Source organism: Amblyomma maculatum, chromosome 10 (genome assembly GCF_055883805.1).
Source record: "Amblyomma maculatum isolate TAMU_Amacu chromosome 10, ASM5588380v1, whole genome shotgun sequence".
NCBI lineage: Eukaryota > Metazoa > Arthropoda > Arachnida > Ixodida > Ixodidae > Amblyomma > Amblyomma maculatum.
In genome coordinates, this window is record NC_139353.1 from 136728418 (window position 1) to 136750376 (window position 21959).

General features: G+C 46.9%; 1 protein-coding gene across 1 annotated transcript in view; it reads right to left on the reverse strand.

Moving 5' to 3' along the window:
* Positions 1-21959, reverse strand: part of LOC146177521 (saccharopine dehydrogenase-like oxidoreductase) — a 45962-nt gene that overhangs the window by 14383 nt on the left and 9620 nt on the right. Inside the window, exons 2-8 of the mRNA XM_084580493.1 lie at positions 21742-21848; positions 19297-19377; positions 16680-16809; positions 10655-10704; positions 4639-4781; positions 2672-2789; positions 656-775 (exon numbers count right to left, since the gene is read on the reverse strand). Coding sequence (XP_084436619.1) covers positions 656-775; positions 2672-2789; positions 4639-4781; positions 10655-10704; positions 16680-16809; positions 19297-19377; positions 21742-21848 — 749 coding nt within the window. The remainder of the gene's footprint in view (positions 1-655; positions 776-2671; positions 2790-4638; positions 4782-10654; positions 10705-16679; positions 16810-19296; positions 19378-21741; positions 21849-21959) is intronic.

Here is a 21959-nt window from a genome sequence, read left to right on the forward strand (position 1 = left end):
GCATTGGGGATTGTACTTTGTCTTTTTTTTAATTTTTACTTCATAATCACGTAAATTAGTAATGTAATGTGTTTAGGGGAAAGATAAATAAACACAAAGTAGAAAGTTGAGGGTTGAGGGTGGCGCTGGTGAACACTCTCAAGGTTCGTATACAGACAACATAAATACCCAAGAAAGTAGCAGGGGGGACAGCGGCCGATGTAGCTCAGTTGGAAGAGCACCGGACGCGTTATTCGGAGGTCGTGGGTTCGGTTCCCACCATCGGCACGTTGTTTTTCTTTCTACTTTGTGTTTATTTATATTTTCCCTATACACATTACATTACTAATTTACGTGATTATGAAGTAAAAATTGAAAAAAAAAGACCAAGTACAATCCCCAATGCTTTCCTTGGCCTCGCCGACTGTCGGCTTCTTTGCTTCATGTATTATAACGAGTACCCTCATTTCCCCTTCATTTATATATATATATATATATATATATATATATATATATATATATATACTAGTTCACGTAAAGTAACCTTGACGAACAATTCAGACACACTTTGAGCAAGGCCTTGGAAAATTTGTCAAGACATTGCGGTATTCTGCAAGCACACGCAACCCCTAAGCGGAGCTTGAAAGTGTGGGAAGACTCAGCAATCGGCGCTCACCCTTTCAAGAAGCCAGCGACCACAAGCACATATGCTGAATATTTGAAACATGGCCGCCACGAGGAGGAGCCGCACACCGGCAAAGAAGCCAGGAACCCGCAGGTACGTCTGCACTTGCACCTGCAGCCAAGAGGAAAGCCCGTTACAGTGCCCACTGCCCTGTGCCCCCAAAACTGTCCCCACAGTGAATGCTTCGCCCGACAATTCCATTGAGGTCCTCACAATTGTATGGTGTTTCATGCCTGCGATGAGTTTGTTTTGCTGTTGCCACAAGCCGATAGGAAGGGCACCCGAAACGTACGCGGAAGTGAGATGATGACCTCGCATTAAATGTATACGGCATCTAAGTCATGACATGTGTGTACTTAAGGATGCTTGAGCCAGCAGTTCGCCGTCCTGGCACTTCTGCTCCGCCTCGGAAGCTCAGCGGTGAGACCGCTCGACTGCTAATCGCTAGGACGTGGGTGTGATCCCGGCCTCTGCGGGCCATTTTTCGATGGAGTCGAAAATGCATGACACTCGTGTACATTGCGATGAAAGAGCACTGGGAGTGACGTTGAACAGCCTCTAAGCGGTCGAAATTCCCGCTACCCTTTACTACGTCATCCCTGCTTACGGTATTAAACCCTATAAACCTAACCAAATCAACCTTTCACAATTCTGTTTGTTACCGCACTTAATGCAAGATGGTTCCAGTGGAGAAGCACAGCACTGACAGCTAATTTTGACAAATCTGGTTTTTGGTCACTTCTCATGATTTTTTGTCACGCCGTGCATCTCAATGGTTAGCGTGCTTATACTGACGAGCTTGAAAGCGCAGATTCAATCCCCGCCATACCCCGAGTTTTGAGGGAGGCAAAACGCAACATGTTCGTGTACTGTTTGATGCCATTGCAGATTAAGCAACACAGGTGGCCGAAATTATACCGAAGCCCTCCACTAATGTGTCCCTTGCCAGGAGCCCATTTCGCTTTAGGGCATGAAACCAAATATACCATACACCATGTAACAAAGCCTCATGCGACGTGTTTAACAGCCATCGTGTGTAGCATTCGTCAGCAAAAAAAAAAGAAAAAGAAGAGTCTGAAGACATTTTGGTCTTGGAACTAACTGCACAAAACGTTCAAGGAGAGCTGGCGCGACGGAGTGTCCATACATTTCCTTTCAAAAAGTGAAATACTCTCGTGTTACCTTACATACGGTTTGTTTTTGTCGTTCTGGCGCTAGCCCGTGGAAAAAAATTTGGGATTTAATTCTTCTAAACCAAGTTAGACTTAGCGAACGCTTCGTTACACTCAACTAAACATTGCTAGTACTAATCAAGCGTAGTCGAGTGTAACGGAGCTTTCGCTATGACTTGCTTGGTTAAGAAGAGTTAAACCACAGTGTTTTTTCTAGCGAAGCAGCTTGGCGAGCCACGTCTGCCGGGTGATCTGGAACAGCCTGTCGCCTATGTGACATGGTAACGCTAGCGGGGCTGCCGAAGACGGCCTTACAAAACTCTCTTCCACGACGAGACGTACACTCAGCGAGCGGCGAGACACATGATTCGTCACATGGCCACAGCTGGTGAGGCAGGGTTCGGCGCGCGGTAGCAGCTGTGGCGCGTCACGTGGTATGACATCATGACACTCCCCCAGCGCTCCTCCGGCTGAAGATCAAATTAGCACACCCGATGACCTTGGCAAAACATGGCGTAGTGCAGCGTTTCGCTCCAAATGGCAGTCAGTGATATCCGGACTGCATAAGAACGCACTCCACATGAACACCGTTTTCAACCCAGCATAACGCTCGTGCAGACTGTTTATAAAGCTGAATATCAAAACAAAAAAGGAAAATACCCTGGAAGGAAAAAAGCTTTTACCCGGAAGTGAAACGTTCAAGGCTGATACGAAGGTTCTGCGCATGCAAGCATAAAACATGTGAAGGCAGGTTCATGCACTGCTATCGCTGATGTTTTGCTAGACAGCCACTCTGAAGGACATAATGGAGAGCAAGCAAAATCCGGGGACTTACCGGCTTTGTGCCACGCAGCTGATACCGGAACATCTCGCTGTGAAGCAGCACGGCTCGGTCGCTACCCAGGAACGGCAGGCACCAGCCCTGGGCCACATCGCTCCAGAAAAGGGCGTTCCTGAAACACACCAGTTTACTCTAAATCTGGGGATTCAACTTTGCAGAATCAAAATTAACTCGTTACAGGCACTCTACCCAAAGCACACTCGTCCTTATTCATTTGCTTGTTCGGTCCTTGCATTCAGCTATTCGTCGCTATGCGTTCCGGCAGCAGCGACTATCTCCGTACTGAATGTGATGGTTGTATCTGGAGGACGTGTGTAGACGAAAATGCACAAGACTGCAGAATTGTTGCTATGATGAGTGCTGGTGCTTGCCGTACATAGCGGCTTAGCATCTCAGTGCGTAGCAAAGACTTGCTTTTAAAGTGCCCTGCATTAGCGCCCACTGGTTCAGAGTGCCATATGAAACAAAAATGGGCACGTGTTTAACTATAACTGTGAAGCAGGTGTAGAATATGTTAACGCGGTAGCATTAAAGACTTCGTTCACTAGAGGATCTGCCGTTGGCGTTGTGAGTGAAAAACATGAGCATGTCGCTGAGAGGGGGTCGCTGGTAGCTTATATGGCGGCGTACTGATCGGACGCAGGGGCTGTTAACTCGGTCCTCTCCTTTCATATGGTAAGGCGGTGTTAGAGTCGGCCGGCCAAGGCCCTTGCATTCTGAGTCATACATTTTAACATGGGCTACGCGAACACGTTCATAGGGCTTGGTTAAAGCCGGGCTTTATATGTGGGCTGGTAGCCTACGCTATGGCGTCGTACCCCTAAAGGCGCAGCTTAGGTGTCCCCTCCAATTTTTGAAGACAATGTTATGAACATATTCCTGGGAACAGGCGAATTCAAAATCTTGCTTTTAAAGTTCGTCCTCCGCCTGCACTGCGTACTTTATCATTAAAAACTAATAGCGTGATTTTTGACAATACATAGCAGAAGCCTACAAGGGTGCAGAGGAAGGATCTGCTAATATACTGGGTGTCATTGTGTAATATTAAAATGAAAAAAACTGTGATTTGAGCAGGTGTTTAAATACAAAATAGGTGATCTGGCACTAGAAGGAACGTCTACTCACTGGCTACAGCTATGTGATGCGCTTCTTCCTCATTGGCTAAGATGCGCAAGCCATGGCTCCTCATTGGTTAAGTTTGCGGCGCAGTTGGTTCTCCCTCGAACTCCAAGGTCACAGAGAGAGCCTTCTGGCAAACATCGGCAAAATCTGAGCTTAAGAATTGTAGGGCTAATGCATTAAAAATGCGCTTGTCCAGTGACAAAATGTGGCTTGCCAGATTTCTAAGTAGGTCACGCGTTACCAGCTAACCAAAATACTCTCGGCGCAGCTTTTAATGTCGAAATTTGGGCTAGTTGGTAGCGAGCCATCTAAAACAGTGCACATAAGACACGAAAACACAGAGAAGAGCAGGACGAACAAGAGCAGCTTGTTGCAGAATTTAGTTAAAGCTTTTGAATCGCGTTGACTGACAATAACACGATATACAGACTGATTACTCCGCCCTATTTATATATTTAACAAAAACATTAACGGCAAACAACTCCGAGTTCGTTTCCGTGCCTTTAAAGCTCAACTCGCATAACGAAACGCCAATTACAGTCGAAAAATCCTCAAGGCATAAAAATGCTTTCAGGTCCTTAAGTGGCGCAGAGAATATTCATAAAATGGAAGGCAACCAAGAAGGTTGCTATGAAGAACTGTGGACGTGATTACAGTGATCAAATTCGGAATATTTTCTTTTGACAAAGCGCCTTGTTTAGGTAAGATTATTCACCCTCTTAGCTTTGTTCAGTTGTGCACTGCCATGAGGTTGTCTCCCGCTTGCACTTTGGCTCACATAAAGAGTATGTTTTCGCACGACTTGATGAGCACCACGGGACAGCTTGAAAGCAGTTCACCTGCGGGCCAGGCGTGAGCGGTGTTCTGGAAGCGGCTTGGTGAAGAGCTTTTCACGGGCCCGCCGCCGCAACTCAGCCAGCTCTGAAGAGTGTGCCAAGACATGAATGGCACTCTGCCAGGTGCCGAAGTTGAGCTTTGTGCCCTGCACGCGCATAACGCATATTATTCCGTTTAGACAGGTGCTTCAGGCTGAATCTGGAATAGAGGCAGACATACCTTTTGGTGGTGTGAATTACGTTTTTTTTTTTTGTTTAAATCGATTAAAAATAAAGTATCTATCGAGCCCAATACGAAGCAAAAAAAACAAATATTTTTCGCACAAATTTTACAGATTCCTATAAAACGAGTCACTGCGGTGGATAACGCAACACTGGAGAAGCCAGAGTGCCACGGCGTTACAACTTATGTATTTATGGCATCATCATCATCACCATCATAAGCCAGACTATTCCCACTGCAGGGCGAAGGCCTCTCCCATATTCCTCCAGTTCACCCGGTTATGCGCTTGCTGCATCCACTTGACCTCTGCGAACTTCTTAACTTCATCCGCCCACCTAACTTCCTTCCGCCCCCTGGTACGCTTTCCTTTCCTTGGAATCCAGTTTGTTACCCTAAGCGACCATCGGGTATCCTCTCTTCGTACTACATGTCCTGCCCATGTCCATTTCTGCTTGATTTCCGCTAGAATGTCATGAACTCGAGTTATTTCTCTGACCCACTCTGCACGCTTCCTATCTCCTAGCGTTACACGTTAAAGAACCTCGGGTGGTCGAAATTTCCGGAGTCCTCCACTACAGCGTCTCTCATATAGCCTGAGTCGCTTTAGGACGTTAAACCCCACAAACCAACCAAACCAATCAATACCTACCGTTTTTCGTTCCACAGCCCTCTGCGTTGTTCTCAACTGTCTATAAGTACCACATCATCATCATCATCAGCCTGCCTATACCCACTGCAGGGTGAAGGCCTCTCCCATATTTCTCCAATCCCATATGTTCTCATGATTAGTTCCATGAAGTACCGCATAACTGTTCATAACTGTCAGATAACAGTCTCTCATTAACTGTGAAAAAACGCTACACTGATATGCACTAGACAGGGCGCAACATAGGGCGATGTGACCGTCATGCTATACGTACTGTAAAATTGCCGTTTTCTCCGCGTTAATGAAGAGGAGAAATGTGAGAACTGTGTTCGAGCCTTGGCTCCGAAAAGGGCATCAGGGCAAGGGTTTCTAAGCATGTCTGAGCACTGCCACAGTCTTGACAGTCACGTCCGATCATTATTCACGCCGCTGCGCGATAAAACCACACCGCGGAGAGGAACTGCGGGAGGTGGTCAGTTCGAAACCCACCGCCGGACACCCACCGGTAAAATGGGTACAAGCGTCCCCCGGCCTGGCGCCCGGCTCTCATAGGGGTGTGCGCTTGGAAGAGGCTCCGCAAACCCCGCTGCGCTCCTTCTGGGGCAAAATAGTTTCGAACACTTCAGCCTGCAAAGGTGGTTCGAGTTACCGTGTTTCTCACGCGGTTCAAAACTGAAAACGAGTCGTGTCCTGTACACGCGAAAACTCAGAAAAGCATTGTTTCAAGTGCGAAACGCTTTAAGCCAGCGTGTTGAAAGACGTAAATGTTCACTGTCACTGATGAAGTTCACTTCTCAGAGATCACTGCAGTCCCATGGCAATCTGTGACCGCCATTCCCATGCTTCCCACGGCCCGTATTATCATACGTACAGATGCCCTCCAAGTGACAAGGCTACTTAGACGCGTTAGTAGTAGCCCGGAAATCTGCCAGAACATACACGTCTAGCGGCTCGCATACCAAATCCAATTCGTATTGAATGGACCCCGCGTGACCTTTTAAGTGCTCAAAGCCAAGTGGATTCTGCGACCCGCCTTTCAAACTCAACTTCGACATCGCCAAACCTCATAAAATTGGACAATACCACCCTGCTTTTAACAAGAAAGGAGCACCTCCGGCGCCGTACACGTGCTCTTATACCTCCGTGTACGGTAAGCCTCCCCCGCGGTCTAACCCGTTGTCACGAAATCGGCGCCCATTTTCATCAAGCCGGTACGGCGCGAGGCCCGCACGGCGTCGCGTGGAAGGCATGGAGAGAAAAGCCCTTCCCCGCGCGGGAGAGCGCGTAACTTTGTACGCGATGCCGTGACCCTCTTTCCCATTGCCCGGGGAGGACGGTGGTTCATCGGCCTGGAATGTGCCAGGCCTTTCGAGAAACTTCTATGGGACCTGGCCAATGACGACGCGCGGCTCGACTGGAGGAGAAGAGGGAGCTATAACCAGTGAAGCTATGTGTGTGTGCGCGCTAGCTTTGACGCGTGCTAACAAACAGACGCGGCGCGCCCTATTTAAAGAGACCGCGCCGTTTGATGAGTCAGTCAGCGAGTCAGTCAGTTCGTCAAGTGTTTTGCGACGTGCTCGCCTGTGTTTCGACTGGACTCCCGGGGATCACCCGCTGCTGGCAAGCCCACGGACTTTCAAGGGAGCGGCGCTCGTCTCGTATGGCGGCCACATCGTGACTCTTGAGGCGTCGGACTGCAACAGTGCCCGGTGAACAATTTGGTGTTTGTTTATGTACTCTCTCGTGTTTCATCTGTTGTAAAGCCTCTACGTTATTGGATACCTGTGTAATTGCATGCTTAGCGTTTGTATTCTGTGAACCTCTCGTCTGTTGTATTTCAAGTGATATTGTGTATTCCTTTGTATCGTCTCTTGCTGTGCATAAATTGTGTTTTGTTTGTTACTTCTGACTCCGATCCTTTCTCTGGTTTGAACCGGTGACCGCTGGGCACCAAACGACCACCCCCTTCTGTCACTACAAGGTAGTTGAATTCCGGCTGAGCTTGCCACGCAGGTCGAGGGCATCTCCTTCGCGACCGGAACAACTACCCCCACTCACTCTAAGGGTGTCTGGGAGTGTGCGCACCGTTAAGGGCGCATCGTTAATAATAACCCCATAATTATTAACGGGTGACACCCGTGCAGAGGAGGTGGCGCTTCGAAGGATTAGAGTTGGGGTGGCCCTAACACCAGCAGTGATCCGAAAGTGGCCACAACTTCGGTATTTATATCCACAACCTGGGTGCCCCATCTGCAAGTCTAGAAATATAGAAGCTGACATCCATCACCTACTGTGGGATTGTCCAGCGTTGAAGCCAACGCGGATCCGGCACCTGGTGGCAGCTGGCCTCTCCCCCCATAATCCGCAGTCATATGCTGTTTGGACACTAGAACCGCATCATCGTTCACTCCTCGATTTCATTGCATCAGCCAACCATTTTTCTTTTATTTGACCACACCCTTCATCCATCATAACATTCCTTTTATGCCCTGAGGCAATAAACTTCGCAGAAAAAAAAAAAACTCTCCATTGCAAGCAGCTCGATGAAGGCCACGAGCTGTGCAACGTTGGGATGAACTATGTATTTAAAACAGTCGTTGAAGGATACTACAACATGACTTCTTCGAACTCCGTGCCAAATATTAAGGCGAAAGCCTTACTTGTTTATGTTTGCGAAAACTTGCCCGCAAAACCTGGAAGCAAAAATTGGGAGCGAAACATGAAAGCAGAATGTAACGTGTGATATGACGTCACATTAAGATGAGACTGGTAGTCGTGCATGTGCATGCAATGACATATGGTATGTAAATGCCATTTCATGTCTAGTCATGCCACGTGAGTCATTATAGTTTAGTCATGAGTCAGATCGGATATAGAATGTGCATGACTGTGGAGTCCATGATGTGGAAATCAATCAAAGTCATGAAACTGAAAAATTCAGAGTTATGACGCTCTACGAGCTACTAAGGAGTAGCCAGCACATGCTTTCGTATTTCTCTTATGCATATCTCTGCAGTGCACTCAAAGTTTTTTGAAAACCATTCAAGTCCAGCTTTCCAGACCATCACTTCTAATTGTGATAGAAATGTGGGATATCGTATAGATGCTGGCGTAAAACGTCTTCGCTCCCTGCCGCGGTGGCTCGGTGGTTAGGGCGCTCTACTGCTGAATCCTAGGACGTGGAATAGAATCCCGGCCATCGCGGCCGCTATTCCATGGAGGCGAAAAGCAAGGTGCCCGTGCGCTGTGCAATGTCAGTTCACCTTAAAGAACCCCATGGCAGGTGGCCGAAATCTCCAGAGCCCTCCCACTACGGCGTTTCTTACAGCATCAATCGCTTCCGGAAACTTAACCAGACCATTTTCCACCTGCATCATATGATTCCTTCAGCGAATCAAATGAGAAGATTGAAAAGTTTAGAAAATAATCGCACACACTATTCTTTTATCTAGCGCCAGAATTTCGCAGACAGATGCCACAAGATGGCAGTGAAATTAAGTGATGATGCGCATCTGAATTCCGCATAGCTAATGGTAGCAAAACGCACCATGGTACGAAAGCGTCTAATGAAATGCTGAACAATTCAGCATTTAGCTGCCGTGTAGGAAAACATGTGCGTCGATGACACTGCGGGAAGAGAACAGCAAAGTGCGTTGTGGCCTCGTGGTTTGGTCGTTCTATTAAATTATAGCGATAAAAATGTGGCAAGAGTTAAAAAGTTAAAAATCTTGTTTTCAGTATTCCTGATCTCGCCTTTAAATGCAATGTAGCCAGTGCATTCGATGTTGCGCCACATATGTGGCCGTTTCTGCTATCCTTCTAGTGTTAATCGCTATGGTATTGCTCTTCCCATCATTACAATAACATTGCCGTGTCAGGCACTACGAGGTAACCGGTAGCGATTTTGCACTAAATTAGCCCTGTCAAGCATTGTACCTTTGGAACCCATAAATTCGCGCGTTGATAAATCAGCATGTCAGCGGCTGGGCTGTACCTCGTTGAGAGTGGCAGCTACAATGCCGTTGTCATGGTAAAATATGTTGACTTCGAAAACTATACTCAGGAGATTGTACCTCCGTAGCCATTTTCTGCACCTGTTCATATTACATTACTGCATGCGCACTATTGTTTGGACAGTATCATACATGCAACAAACTAACTCAACCCGCCGGGGTGGTGCAGTGGTAAGACGCCCGACCACTGTGCCAGAGTACCCGGGTTCGAATCCGACCTCGGCGGCTGCGTTTCGATGGAGGCGAAACGAAGAGGCGTCCGTGTGCTGTGCGATGTCAGCGCACGTTAAAGATGCCCAGGTGCTCGAAATTACTCCGCAACCCTCCACTAAGGCTCCACTTACTCTCTTTCCACCTTCCCTCCCACCTTCCTCCCTTTCCTTACGGCGTGGTTGAGGTGTCCACAGAAAACAAGTGAGACAGTTACCGTGCCTTTCCCTTCCTATAAATCAATCAAGCGATCAACAATTTTGAATATTAGTATTTTTTGTTCACTCCCAATATTTCGTTCAATGGTCAAGCGAATCTCATTGGACGGGATACAGCTGCTGGTGCAATAATAAACGACAATTTGAGACCTGAAGAAACGCAGTTCGACTCACCGAAAACTAACTGAATTATATGGTTGGTTGGTTTGTGGGGTTTAACGTCCCAAAGCAACTCAGGCTATGAGAGACGCCGTAGTGGAGGACTCCGGAAATTTCGACCACCTGGGGTTCTTTAACGTGCACTGACATCGCACAGCACACGGGCGCTTTGCTTTTCGCCTCCACCGAAAAGCGGCCGCCGAGGCCGGGATTCGATCCCGCGTCCTTGGGAACAGTAGTCGAGCGCCGTAACCACTGCGCCACCCCGGCGGGTAACTGAATTATATATAATCTGAATTTTTGACCAGTAATGATCCCGTAAGCATGTTAAAGGTGTCAAGATTACACGTTAAAATGACTAGGCAAACTGATGTCATTGTGCCACAAATATGTCTAACATGGGAGGCACCGGCGTTGCATCTGCAGCCTCAACGAAGAACAAATAAGCGATACTTTTGAATTTTTCACGTTCTCAAGATGCAATGAGTTCACTAAAACCGCGACCTAAACTCAAAGCAGGAAAAACAAGCAAGATTGCGCAGTTTCTCACCTCTGGACCAGTCTTAAAGAACACGAATGACTCCACCTGGTCCAAGTCACCTGCACACGAGCAGATAAATTATCCACTGCACTTATAAAAAAAGACAGGGCATATAAAACCTTGCTCTCATTTCCGAATCGAACAGCGCGAAAGAACGAAAAGAGGGAGGAAGAGAGAGCGAGAACAAAATTTATTTAACGGAAAAAGGTAATGTAGAGCCCCCGCAGTTGGGTCCTCATTCCAGGACTCCCGTGGCCTTTGCTGCCCGGCTGGACCATTCAACCAGACAGAGCTGGTCTTTCGACACCAAACTGCACAGTGCAGCGTCCCACTGCTCCAGCGTGGCGTTGTGGGTTATAGGCTCTGCATCTATTTTTTGGCAGGCCCGTGTAATGTGATAAAGTGTCGGTTTCTGTCCATGCCAGAAACATGTGTCCCTGTTTACGGTCGCATGTATCTTGCTGTATAAAGACAGGCATGGGTAAGAATTTGATTGTAGCGGCCGCCAAGACACTGACTGCTTATCTTGTGGGGCGGAGGATAGTGTCTTCTGGTTTCCTGGAAGTGCGCCATTGAGCTATGAGATCAGCCCGGATGTTCCCGGCAGTGCCCTCGTGGCCCGAAGCCCGAAGTATGAGTTGTTTTTAGTCGCTTATCTCGCTAGCCTTCAAGATGGCGGCCGCTTTTTTGCCAGTCCTGCCGTTGGTGAATCCTCGACAAGCGTCCTGTGAATCGATCATAACTACTAGCGAACGCCCGACCCTATTGCCCTCAGCAACCGTTAGAGCAACAGCGGCCTCCTCGGCGCCAGACACAGGGCAGTTCCGCAGCGCGGCGCTCATTTTTTTTTCTTTTAGCTGAAAATATGTCACCGTCACCACCGCATCTCTTTCGTTTGAGTACATCGCCGCATTTACATAGACGGTGTTCTTATTCTGATAGGTCTTGGCTAAGATGGCCCTACGCCAACCATGATGAACGACAGGATGCATGTTCTCGGGAATTGGCGCTACTGCAAACGTAGACCGGATCGCGTCCGGTATGTCTACCGTCCGGTCAATCTCCAGCATGTAGTCATGATAGCCCAGTCTCCGGGAGGAGAGCTCGTAATGCCGTAGTGCGTTGTAGCCTCTTCTGATAGACAAGCTGGGCTTCCGTGTGCTCTTCGTATGTGTTTGTTAAGCCAAGGGCCAATAAATTTGCGTTTGACATTCTTATTGGCAGTCTCAGCGCTGCCTTGCACGCCTTCCTCAGGATCGCTTCCATTTGCTCTTTCTCCATCTGGCTCAGGCGTTGATATGGAAGAATGTACGTGGCTCTGCTTACCACAAGCGCCCGCACAAACTTGAGTATGTCTTCCTCCTTAATCCATTTTCTTCTATAGGTCACTCGCCTAATCATTCTCGTTATCTGGAAAACAGATCATAGCAATCTGATCGTGTGGTCCGATCTCTGATTGGACTGAATCCACAATCCCAACACTCTCAGCACGCGCACTTCTAGTATGCGAGCCGCGGCTAGCATAACGGTGAGGTCAACTTTACTGTCGTATCGAGGCCTATTTACTCTGAGAATTTCAGATTTTTCGGGCGAACACGAAAGTCTCCTAGCCGTTGTGTAGCAGTCGACACAGTCGGTGGCTGCTTGTAGCCTCTCCTCCTAGAAACCTAGCGAGCCCTCCGTCCTCGAAATCGTTATGTCATAGGCATACATTGCGTGCCTAATGCCGTCTATGGCGTTCAACTTCTCCGCCAAACTAGCCATAGCGATGTCGAAGAAAAAGGGCGAGATTAGAGATCCTTGAGGCATACCCTTGTTAGTCATCCTGATCCTGTCCGATTTCAAGACCCAGTTCCCTATTGTCGCAGTCCTATCCGTAAGGAGGCCCTTCACATAACCATAAATCTTTCGCCCGCAATGTAGGTTGCTCACCAGATAGTACGGCTTCATGACTAACATTGTCGAATGACCCCTTGTGGTCGAGAGCCATGATCACGTGCTCTCCATACTTTGGCATGTTGCTAAGAATCTCTTCTTTGAGGGGAAGAAGGAAGCCTTGCGTCGATAGCTTAGGACGAAAACCAAACATTGTGTGTGTCATGAGACCTTTATCTTCGAAATAGTTCTGAAGTCTGATCACAATCCCTTCATAAAGTTTCCCCATGCATGTGGTCAATGAGATAGGCCGCAGATTCTCCAAACATAGCTTCTTGCTGCGGGTTGACCAGCTGCTCAGGAAACGTGTGAGAAAAGCGCTGCTCTAAGTTCCAGTTTCGTGATGTTTGCACCAAACAACCTGTAAATGTGACGCACGAACTGCAAACGTAGTATCCTGAGCGCCATACCGTTTGAAAGGGACGGAGGCCGCTTAAACTCAGCGGCAGTTTCGTCACATCTAATACGCCGCACCTTCTCATACAAGGAGGCGAAAGTGCAAAACATGGAAGGAGGACTTCTCCCTAGCGCTTTAATATTTCCCTCGAATCGGTGGCGCCGCCTGCTCCAGTGCGCGAAGCGCCGTAACCGTTCCGACTCCGCTCGTTGTGAATTTGAACCAACGTCTGCGTCGGTCGCCTGGCGTGTTGGCTTATTGACCAAAGTCGCGATCTTCTTCATGGCTTTTGTACGCTGTGCATCTCATTCCTGCTGGCTCCGCGATGCCCGCACTGTAGAGACACCTGTGATATTGTCACGTGGTGTGGGTATGTACTCGAAATCGTCACCTCCCCTTTCCTCAACCACTTCCCGAAAGACGTGTGTGTGTGTGTGTGTGTGTGTGTGTGTGTGTGTGTGTGTGTGTGTGTGTGTGTGTGTGTGTGTGTGTGTGTGTGTGTGTGTGTGTGTGTGTGTGTGTGTGTGTGTGTGTGTGTGTGTGTGTGTGTGTGTGTGTGTGTGTGTGTGTGTGTGTGTGTGTGTGTGTGTGTGTGTGTGTGTGTGTGTGTTGTCCCAGCTTCCCCCGTCAAGTCCATTTTTTACGCGCCCCCTCCCGCTACGAACGTAACTTAAGGGGAATTTGGCGCTAGCGTCTGTGATTCATGGCCGCTGGGAGATTCACCCCCGAGATATCAGAGAAAAACAAAAACCGGAACCACTTGCTTCGCATGTGCGTACCACTAGCGTGCAAGCCGGGCAGCGAAACCTTGCGCATTCGATGACCGAATCGGAGAGGTGATTACTAGAGCAAGGTTCGGCTCTTGTATACATTTTTAACAGCCCTGGTTTAAAGAATTCTAGAACCTGCAGAATTGGAGGAAAACGTGACACAGAAGCTGCTCCCATTACTGAGATGTTATCATCATCATCATCATCATCGTAAGCAGCAGCAGTAGTTGCCTTACTACACCGAGCGCAAGGAAAGGCATTTAATACATCCCTCCAACTAATCTTATTTCTGCCAGCGGCAGGCAAGGAAGGCAAGGCACGCAGGTAAGGCAAGGCAGGCAGGATTTAACCTTTTGAGATTGGTGTGACATGATGCGGAAGATAGCGGCTATGTGATAAAGAGTATGTTAATATGTGATAATGAGTAAATGGAATGCGACGCTAGCACGCTAAATTCGCATTTTCGCAGAAAATGGTAGGTGTAACACTAAGAGATGGGAAGCGTGCAGAGTACGTCAGAGAAATAACTGGTGTTCATGACATTCTATACAGTGAAATTCAAGAAATGGGCATGGGCATGTAGTGCGAAGAAAGGATAAGCAATGGTCGTTTAGGACAGAAAATTGGATTCCGAAAGAAAGCAAGCGTAGCGGGAGGGACAGAAAGTTGGGTGGATGGACGAGGCTATGGGGAGGGTCAAATAGATGCAGTTTCCATGGGTCAAGTAGATGCAGCTAGCACGACACCGGATAAATTGGAGGAATATGGAAAATACATTCTGCCTAGAATGGGTATATCCTGCTGATCACGATGATGGGAGGTGGACAGAATCATTCTGAAGCGAATTTACTGGCGTGTTAAGCTACATGAAATCAATTCCAATGCCATGGCCGGTTTTCGGCGTTGCCACTCCTTTGCTGACAGAACCATTAGTCTCGTTTCAGCTGTTTCATTTCATTTCATTCTATTACCTTAAAGACCCCTCGCGGGGTATTACATAAGGGGTGGGATGAGCAGAAAAGGTAGAAGACAATGCAACATATGTGGTCATATACAAAAAATGTTGTTTAGATTGCTAGCAAACGATAAAGGGCAGGTGATGTCGACGACATGCTGGGGAAGGCCGTTCCAATCTTTAGCTGCACGCGGGAAGAAGGAGGCTGAAAAAGTAACAGTTCGGGCACGTGGGCGAAACACTTGAAGCGTGTGACTAGTGCGGTGGGAAATGTAAGATGCTGGCGTGATGTAGGGGGCACGGTTAAGTGATAAGTGAAAGAATTTATGGTACAGCGATAGCGCGAGGCTATGCGACGACGAACGGAAAGAGGCGATAGTGCTGATTTAGCTTTTAGGGCTGAAACACTGACGTCGTACGAGTAAGAAGAATGAATGAACCTTGTAGCGCGGTTTTGAACGGCTTCTAGATCGTTTATGAGGTTAATATGATGCGGGTCCCATATGGCGGATGCATATTCAAGTTTAGGTCTAATGAGTGACTTGTAGGCGAGCAATTTCACGTGATGCGAGGTGAGGCGAAGGTGACGTTTGAGAAATGCCAGAGTTTTGTTGACAACAGAAACACCTGAGGCGCATGTTTGTGGCACTTATTCTTTATGTCAACGGTGCCAACGACATTGGGACTCATGAAGCCCCCTTGGATGCTCTGAAGGCTGCTGGAATCTATAGTGCGATGATTATTGGATAGAATACTTTTAGACCTAAAGGTCATTTTTCATCCATTGTGAGTATGGAATAATGCCTGTGCATTATACCTACAGGGGCGTGCCCACTGCGGTGTTCTAAGCCCAACCTTCTTTATTTTGACAACCATCGCGTGCTCGCAAAGAACGGATACCTATACCCTCCCTATATTTGTGGTTGCAGATGACACCTCCACGTTTACAGGTGGGTGCCAGACGTCACAGCACAGCAACCATGATTTCTGCTATCTCCAAGCGCAAGGTCGGAGCGCATGCAGCCGAAGCATGCAGCTGCAGCGCATGCAGCTTAGTTGGTCCAAATAGCTGCGCCCGCCGGAACGATTCTTTGTAACGCCGTTGTCCTTCTCATGTGCTGGTCTTGCAACTTCACTTCCAGGGCTGTTACACTACCGTGGATATCGCATTGCACCTTTTCTTTTAGACAAATAATGCAAACCTCTATTGATTTATTTCCCAAATTTCTCGACAGAGGGCGGAAGGCGGCAGTAATTCATTGGCGGAAATTTATGGTGTTCGTCGGTTTATTGAGCGCTCGACATGTACGGCCTACTCTTTTAGGAAATTTCGAGGTGCAGCACAGCTACACGTTCACACAAATGCAAGACAGTTTTGCATACTCGGAACACCGTAAATCAGACCCTTCGCGCATGCCTCGGAATCCCTTGGAGCGCGTCATTAGTTGTATTCATGCCATTGCACTCACCGAAGGCCATCCGCTTTCGGCATGTATTGTCTTCGAAACTCCGTGCACGCATATACGTCATCTTAAAAGTAATTCCTCTGCATCATGTTGCGTCCGCACCGGTAAAGAGGCCGCGTACAGTATTTTCAATGGTTAATGCAGCCCATCAGTGATCTCTTACGGCTCACCTCAATGGCACGAGCTTCCTCTTAGTTGTCGTGTCTTTAGGACCTACGTGCGCACCTTATACAATTCTGAGTATAACGAAGAAATCGCATGTGTCAATGCACATTATTCTTCTCATTGCCTTCGCTTTCCCTGTCTTCAACTTCCCTCCTCGTCTGCGTTCTCCTCGACAGGTAATTCGCGCGGCTACCGACAGGGGCGGTGTTGTTACCTGTGGAACTTCTCGACGGAAATGCCGAAGTAGGCTATAGAGCGGGAACTGCATGTATGTTCCTCCATTATGTTTAGGGGGCGGGGGGGGGGGGGGGGGGCGAGGGCAGAAGCAAAGGAGTAAGACACGTACCCTTGAAGTTCTGTCGCATGTAGGAGAGGCACATCTCAGCCGGGATGCTGTCGAAGCCACACGCACCCAGGACGAAGACTCCCTTCTCGAGAGCCTCGTCGTAGAACTCCACCTGCATCTGCTCCAGGTACTGCACAAGACGTGGGTGAGAGACGCATCATAAAAGCGGGCATGCGAGCGCGTTAAGTCATTATCACAGTGGTGAAATATTACAGATCATCATACTGCACAGGTCTCTGCCGCCGCAGAATGTTTATCATCGAAGAAAAGCATTATAGAGTCGAAGAAGCCGAGAAACTCTTGTCCAAAACATAGCAGAATATTTTGCCCTTTCGTACTAGGAACGAAAATTTTAATGCAACGGCGTTAAAGGCCTTTTTTTTTTAGAAAATCCAACATCGACGTTGTGAGCGAAACATCACACAGTAGGCTCTGAGCCGGTGGCAGCCGGGAACCGATAGGTGGTAGAGTTGTGTGGCGTCACGCGGCCACGTGACATATATGATTCGACAGCAGCTGCCAACTCGGGTTTCTCAATTCAGAATGGGAGCGTGAGAAAAATCGAACCATCCAGCACCTTGCATTCCCAACCAGACATGATAGCAATGCTTTTGATGTCATTGGCAAAAAAAAAACAAAACGAATTTAACGATTTCTTTGAAGATAAATGTCAACAGTTAGCTTGGAATAAATACTAGAAATAAAAGAAATAATAGAATGTAAAGGTAGGCTTGAAAATCAATATGCAGAAGACTAAGGTAATGTTCAACAGTCTCGGGGAGGAAGAGCACTTCACAACAGCACAATAGCGAAGCACTGGAAGTACTAGACGAATATGTCTACTTAGGACAAGTAGTAACTGCAGATCCAGACTACGTACCATATTAGCTCTTTTTCCGGAAGACACAATGCACTGTGAGCATGATACGACTCTCCCGTTTTGCGTGATCTGATATTAACTCAATTTTTGAATGCGGCTGTACCAATCGAGTCCTGAAGAAAATCACATTTTTGTTCTGCTGGAACCCTAATTCTTGTTTTTATTTCAGGTAAGCTGGGAACGAAATAGCGCCTGAAAAAGTAATAGAGATAGACTCCAAGTACTTAATTGTAAGCATAATATGGATAATTTTATTTAAAGAATAAATAAGTTTAACAAATTATTTTTTAAATATACCTTACAGGCTCCTATGGCAAACCCGTGGATATAGGGGGCACATGAAGAGTAAAAGATAACAATTATTACAGGCTACGGCAAAATACATTATCATACACTCAGGCAAATAGAACAAGTGTATGAAACAAAGATGAAGACACTAACATGAAACATTGTATTTACCTATTCGATTGTGATATGACTCGTGGGAGTGCAGATGCCCTGAGCACAAGCCTTTTGCCAGAAAATCGTCGAAAGCTTACATTATTATGTAACCGTGATGATATGCGTGACGTAGCATCAAGGAAAAGGGGCAAGGTGTCGGCTTAAGAATATATTTCTGAAAGAGGCATAAGAGGGCAAGTTGTCGACGAAATTCTAATGGCCGAAGGGAAATGTCGTGTTTATTTGTGCAATGCTGGAAATTGAAACAATATGAAGCGAGCAGTTACATTTTATAGAGATTCTAGTTGACAAGATAGTCCGATGCGGTGACCAGACCGATGAAGAAAATTCTAGCTGCCAATGAACGAAGGTTAAATAAGAATGGTTGCGCAGGACGGACGGAGACGCGCAAATTACAGCGGAAGTACCCTAATCACTTTGATGCTTGGCTATAAATGATCGAAATGTGCAAGAAGCATGATAGGTTGGGCGTGAAATGAACACTTAGATATTTGTAGGATGAAACCCGGGTACAATCAAGCCATTTAATAAACAATTACAGATTACATGCGGGCGAATGCCATAACCTTCCAATTACTAACGTTAGGGGTCATTTGACTGTCTTCGCACCAGTTAAAAATTGTCAAAACCAGCCTGAAGAGCAAGATTGTCATTCGCCTTTTTAATTGTGCGATAGATAATGCAATCGTACCAAAAATCATAGTTTATAAGAAATATTGCCAGGAAAATTATTATTATATATATATATAAATAGTAAAGAGCCGAGTACACTGCCTGGCGGGACATCGGAGGTTAAGTCAGGTAAGGGGCGAAGAAAAGCAATTAACAACGAGAAACTGCTGTCTAGATAGCGTAACTGTATCAAGTTTGCGACTGAGTAGTTTTTTTTTTATTAGGCGGCAATGAGCTACTTTGTCACAAACTTTTTATTCTTCATATACGCACAAATGCCTATTTTCAAATCTTTGTTTGCTTAGAAATGAGTTTCTTTATAGATTGGACTGAAATTTATTTCTCAAACTCAGGCCGCATATTTTGCTTCTCTTGTGTATAGTCCGATCATCATGGCTTTCCTAAATATAAAAAAAAAACACCTGTAAAGGTGAAAGCAAGGGTCCCCTAAACTTTCCTTTATTTAGACCTTGAGAGGCAGCATACGTTTTCCGTTGCACCTCTGAGGAGCATAACATGCAGCCTTACTGTTGGCAAATGTGGTGCATTGTTAGCTCAGCACCATTTCGTGCGCAAGGGATGCAAAAACAGAGCTCAACTTGCCTGAGGTTCTCCGCTGACGTCAATGTGATGGGTGCCATTCTCGACGCACGCCTTAACCACCTGACGTCCGAAGAAGCGGTACTGGATCGGGGGAAAATTAGAAGGGTGAGGCTTACTGGCTTAGTGCACGAATAATGTCATTGATCATGCTTTGCAGTTCGTCCTTCGAGTTACTTAGTGTGTCATTGTCATCAGCGAATCGCCGATTACTAAAGCATCTTCCATTACCACAACCGTTCCTACTTCAGCAGGTCTCTGAATATCTCCATAAGCATGCAGCCAGCAGTTTTAGAGAGAACATGTCGCTGTTCCTGACAAGTTTGTTTAATGGGAGCGAAAGCTAGTCCTGTAAATTTGCTACATAACCTTATAGCTCTGTATTCTGTTTTGGTGTGGTTTATAGGGCTTAATGACCCAAAGCGACTCAGGCTATGAGGTGCAGTGGAAGGCTCATGAAGTGGCGACCACCTGGGGTAAGGTATAAAATTGGGCGAGTTGGCAATTAGACATGATTGAAAAACTGCACTGCGCTAAAAAAGACGACGATGAAACGCTTAAACACTGCACTTGTGCAGTTCTTCAAGTGTGTTGTCGTCTTTTTTAGCGCAGTGCATTTTTTCAATCATGTCACCTGAGGTAGTTCAAAGCACACATTACACGGACGCCTTGCATTTCGTCTTCATCTAAAGGCGGCCGCCGCAGACGAGTTCGCAACCGCGCTTTTCGAATTAGTAAATCGAGGGCCTAAACCACTGATCCCCTTGAATCCACCTTCAAGCACACGTAAGGTTGTGCATTCTTCGGCCCTCCTTATCATCTCTTCCTTGCACGGTAGTCGCTCTCTGAGCTCTTCCTGTGACAGTCGGCTTTCGGTTGTGTATTCCATCGCTCTAACCACTAGGACACCCCCCTCTCTCCCCACTCTCCTTGACTTTTCCTATCCCCCATCTCTTCCAAACCTAGAGGAGGATATTTCCCTCTCTTCACTATGTCGACAGTTGGAGGTGTCGTTTAAACCATCCCACTAAGTGACTGCTTTCTAACGGCTGACTCGGCGGCCGCTTTTCGATGGAGACGAAAAGCAAGGCGCCCGTGTGGTGTGCGATGTCAGTGCACGTTAAAGAACCCCAGGTTGTCGAAATTTTCGGAGTCCTCTACTACGGCGTCTCTCGTAGCCGGAGTCGCTTTGGGACGTTAAACCCCCAAACCAACCAACTAACGGCTGACTGACGCTGTATATTCAACGGTATAATGCTGAAATCTACGACGACACTGGTTCTGTAGTAGCTTTTGCTGTAACAAAATGAAGGCGAGAATTGCAACTCTCCAAGAACTAGAGCAAAACGCATGAGCAAGAAGCTTTGGTCCTTCACCACACACACACACACACACACACACACACACACACACACACACACACACACACACACACACACACACACACACACACACACACACACACACACACACACACACACACACACACACACACACACACACACACACACACACACACACACACACACACACACACACACACACACACACACACACACACACACACACACACACACACACACACACACACACACACACACACACACACACACACACCAAAACGATATGTCACAAGTCGATCCACTAGAAATGATCATGTAATGCTGAGGGATGTAATTATTCTGACACCGATTATATGAGCTAAGCCGTACAGCTCAGTTATTCGAACCGCAAAGTAAGCGTAGGGAGATGTGAAATATTACAGTTCTTAATCTACAATACAGCGTTGTTAAAGATGACCCTTTTAAAATGAGCCTAGGATCACGTTTACCTGACAACAGGCGGTGTACACTTCCTGTGGCCAGCTCAATGTTTAAAACATGCGATCACAATATTCCGCTAAATTGCTAAAATTTATGTTCATACCAAGCATTAAACAAATGGTTCTCATAAATCACAGCGCACCACGAGAAACATAAATAAAGGTATTTATAATTAGCAAAAACGTTTGTATGCAAATGCTGGCCCTGCCGCAGACTTGCGTCAATGATGCACGTACCCGTAAATATTTTGTCGTAGTCTCTAAATATAGCACATCAGTGTTTTGGTTCTCATGCACAATTACATAAATATTTACCCTTTTTTATTACACAACCTTCTTGTACTCGATGTATTCATGCCTGTGTGTACAAGAATATTGTGAATATGCAACGGAGAGTAACTGGACATATATGCTCGTTGCTTTCACAGTATTCGCAGATCGCCGCTAACACCAACCTAATTATGCCGTAACCATGCTTAGCAACGTGGAACTGCACAAGTATGTGGGATCAATATGTGTAAACATGCTAGGTGCCCAGAAAACCATACTCCTGGCAAGCAAACACGAGTACTGTTAACATGCGGTAATACAAAATACATGCGCACCAAGTTGTGCGCTATACTGACCGGTCCGACCGTGTTGAGAACAAGACGGGTACGCTTCGCCATGGCCACCAAGGAGGCCTCATCCGCCACGTCGGCCACAATCACCGGAACTTTGTCCAAGGCATCCTCTGCACAACACAAACTCGCACATTAGCAGTATCTCAGTCCGTGCCTGGCACAGGACCATACACACAAGACCGAATCTCCACTCGATGTAAAATCAAACGTCCTTGCAAAAG